Here is a 4121-nt window from a genome sequence, read left to right as displayed (position 1 = left end):
CCCATAGGAGCGTTAGTCGTTGAAGCGAGTTGAGCATTTTAGAAAATAAAGGACCACGTCGTTGTTGATATTGAAACTGATATATCATCAAAAGTACATAATAGATCTACATCTAGTACATCTCTATAATAAGAGTACATCTCTACTATGTACTCTTGATATCTATTTGCCTGCTATTATATCCCCAGCCTTTGGTAAATAAGTCAATAACCATTTGTCCCAGCATAGTGATGGTGTCGTTTTGTTTTGGGGACGGGAACAGGAAGGCCAAATGAGTTAGAGGTGTGACAGGGAGAGAGGGAGAACGGGAATATAAAGAGGGGAAGGACCGTAGCGAGTAGGTGGGCAGAGAGTAGGACTAAGGTGTGATAGATGGATGGATATAGTGTGTTATACAACGGCCGGGGGAAGAGAGCGCGCGAGAGAGCGACAAGAGAGGGAGAGAAAAGAAAGAGCGCGGCAGAGAGAGAGAGAGAGAGAGAGAGGAGAGAGAGAGAGAGAGACTGAGAGAGGAGATGGGTTAATTAGCACGAGCATAGGTGCATGTTTCACCTGCTCCAGTTTCTCTCACAATCACCGTGTCAAGAAATGCGACCGCTGTGGCATCTTGGCTGCTGTTCCAGTACGGTTAACGTTGTTTTAGCACAGTTGTTCCTCAGTGTGTCGAACCGCTGTTTGTGCTGTCACTGTATGCATTAACCTGTCACTTTTATGCTACACACGAAGGCATTTCTATACAGCACACACACGCAGACACGCAGGCAAATACCATGCAGCGCACGCGCACGCACGTACGGCACACACACCCACCACCTACCCACTCACACACACGCACATGCGCTCTCTAAACGCACACATTCGCGCGCACACACGCAGACAGGCAGACAAGCACACACACGCACGCACGCACGCACGACACACACACACACACACACGCACGCACACCAGTAAGTCACTTGTGTTCGAGTTAGTGGGCCGTCGTCTGAGACACGGCTAATCATGAGTCTCCAAATCATGAGGTCACCTGCACGTCAACATCGCAATCACTGCAGAGCGGACTGCCTCTCTAACCTGTTTCGCGCTGGTTAACTTTGGCCCGCTGACTGTCTCTAATATTGTGAGTAAAGGAAGGTTCAAGTTAAGTCGGTCTAATCCGGGCTTGTTAGAGGGAAACAATGGTGTCAGCAATTGCTCACAAACGAGAGAGGAATGCCTTAATCCTTAGCTGCGATGAGGCGGCTCTGTATCATGGTGTACATCCCCCTGTTACAAACCACCCCTCCCCGCATACACTGCGGATAGGCATATGGGGAGTTCACCTTTATTGCCCATGCGCGATGTATAGGAGTGGAGAAGTTTGTCACTGGGGGGGGGGGCAACATGCTACACCGGCACGGCGCGGTATTGACTGTAATACCTTCATTTTCGGGTACTTACTCCCTCCAACCTGCAGGAAGTCATATTTGGCTATGGCACTGGCAGCAGTAACCCAGTTCGAAACTTGTTCGAATAGAGCAGGCATTGTTGGAAGTGCCGGGTTAGGCGTGGAAGGCAGTTTTGAAGACTGTATTTAGAAGAGAAAAAAGCGCCCAACTGGGGCGTTCCACGAACCTGCGTGTACCTGGCAATGTTCCAATCGCACATTGTTTTCCGAAAATCGCCGCGTTGTCCCCGCGCTCATCTCGCGACGCAAAAAGTTCGCTTGCATTTGCAGTGCACCGCTGTAGAACTATAGCCTGTGGCACACGCCTGTGGCGGCGCGAATGGCTATAGTTCTAGAGCTAGTTAGCCCCCTGACGGGCTAAATACCTCAGCTCCCTGTCTGTTTCATAAGCTGGTTTTTAATCTCTTTATTTCTGTTGCAAATATGTGATCTGTTAATTTATTTGAGAGAGGGTCATTTTAAAACACGCTTGCGGATTTTTTTTTTTCACCGGCGGGTTTCTTTTTCGTGGCTGTCACTTGTGCAGAGCCAAACTGCATGCAATGCCCCTTCGCTCACTCAGGATAATAATAGTAGAATTGAGCCAGAGCGAGAGCGCCATCTGTCGTGGAGTTTGGTGCAGAGAAGCACTAGTTGCGCCCCCTGGTGGTATGGGGAGTGAATAAAAAGACCTATTTGTATTTATTCACTCCTGCTGGCCTATCACGGTGAGTCTACGGAGAGAGCTTTAACATGTACTCTTCATGCTGTAACAACCTATTCTTAGCCTCATATCTACAAAAGGGAAGAATACTTGCAGAGGATTCATAACTCCAAGAGTCCATAATAGAAAACATTTTCTATTATGGACTTGATAACTCCTATACACACTTGGGCAAAGGGGGAATTGTCAACCCGTTAACTTATCAACGTGTGGAATTGATGGCACTTGTGTAGGAAACTGGTGTGGTCTGAAATGAATCGCTTGAACATTGCAGCTTTCTGTAAAGACCATAATAAATAGAATTCTGCCAGTAATTGGAAGTCTATAATAAATATTGGAGATTTTAAGTGAACCCACTAATATGCTTTTTATAATAACAGCTGAGGCATTTATATACCGTTACTACGCCGGTGGTGTAAAATCTCGTTTTAAGGACCAATCATGTTCTCCTAGGCACGCTTTGCCTTTTAGCAAAAACACGACAAAAACCTTGAGCGCTTGTCGAAGGCCAGTGTAAACGCAGATCCATCCCTGCCAACAGTATCCACAAACTTGTGAATGCGCAGTTGCATCGAGCCAATGTTGCTGCGTTTCTGTCCGAGTTTTGCGTTATTCATCCTACTAGGCATCACCTGTATGTACGTTGGCTGCATGCATGTTCAAGGATGAACACGTCTGTGGTATCTACAAATGTCTGCGGGCCACACAAGTGGAATACTTTTACAGGTTGTCATAAAAACGCATTTCGTGTCCCGTAAAGCATTTTTATGACGTAGCCAATTACCGCGTCACCTCAAATTCTATTAATAGCTTAGTGTGGGAAGATAATTACTGACCACGACAATTGTATACGTGGTATTACATTGACGGCCCATTTTCGTAATGCCCCCATCGCGTGTGTAAGCCGTGTGTATTGCCACAGATGTGTGCGGCCGTCAGCATTCCATTGTGTTGTTAATTACTACGGGATTCGTGACGTTCTTTGTACAATAAACAATCCATGGGACTACAACGAGTGACGTGTTTTTGGTTTATTGCACTGTTGCGCTGGAATGCCAGTTCCGAAATTGGAATTTGGTAATAAAAAGTAATTAAAAAGTAATAACAGACATCCCAACAAAGTTCTGCCTTATTTGTCTATGCTAGTGCGAATTCGTCACGAGCTTTCTTGAGAGTGTGGTGTGTTATAATACTTTTCCAAACATTAGATAAGGTTGTGTGTGTGTACACGCTGCTTATTCATTGCTCATGCAATATTCATGGGCGTATTATATTTGTCGACCATGGCCTGTTCTTGGTAATCACTACGTTAGTATGAAGCGTGATGGGAATAGTCAGGCCATCCCCGGATGAGTCACGAGTTACTTCATCCCCGTCATACCTGTGAATAGCCATCATAATTGCTGTCATCGACCGCATTGTCATCATCGTTGTCATCAGTGCCATCATCGTCGTCATCAGAGCCATCATCATCATCCACAGCGTCATCATCATCATCGTCATCATCACATCATTATCATCAGCAGCAGCAGCAGCACTACTACCAGCATTAACATCACAAGCAGCAGCATCGTCACCATCATCTCTGTCAACATTGTTGCCACACCTTGCGCTGCCACGTTAGCGAGACACTAACACTAACGATGTGCTCCCTCTTGTCATCTGCAGGTGAGTCTGGACTCGGCAAGTCTACTCTCATCAACTCCCTCTTCATGACAGAGCTATACAACGCAGAACATCCGGGCGCATCTCTACGCATCAAGAAGACAGTGCAGGTGCGTGTTCTGTGACAGGAACATGTGTAGTTCTACCCATGTAGCCCTTACTACCATGTAGTTCTGTGTCCCCGTAGACCATCCAGACTAGTAGGAAATGTAAGATTTGAGATTTGTCATCAGCAATGTAAGTTTAGTATTCGCGTAGCAAACGATAGATCATATATCAGCTACAACATTGCAAAAACCAAATTGTTGA

The 4121-nt window shown here is 46.1% G+C and overlaps 1 protein-coding gene across 13 annotated transcripts in view; it reads left to right on the top strand.

The window, feature by feature from the left end:
• The window catches only part of LOC106805262 (septin-7-like), a 135558-nt gene that overhangs the window by 118205 nt on the left and 13232 nt on the right, over positions 1-4121 (top strand). For all 13 annotated transcript variants that reach the window (XM_014806864.1, XM_014806812.1, XM_014806820.1 and 10 more), the window contains one exon: positions 3816-3922. In XM_014806864.1, the coding sequence (XP_014662350.1) occupies positions 3816-3922 (107 nt within the window). The remainder of the gene's footprint in view (positions 1-3815; positions 3923-4121) is intronic.

This window comes from Priapulus caudatus, unplaced genomic scaffold, assembly GCF_000485595.1.
Source record: "Priapulus caudatus unplaced genomic scaffold, Priapulus_caudatus-5.0.1 Scaffold6, whole genome shotgun sequence".
Classification (NCBI taxonomy): Eukaryota; Metazoa; Priapulida; class Priapulimorpha; order Priapulimorphida; family Priapulidae; genus Priapulus; species Priapulus caudatus.
This window is presented reverse-complemented; position numbering and strand designations above follow the sequence as displayed.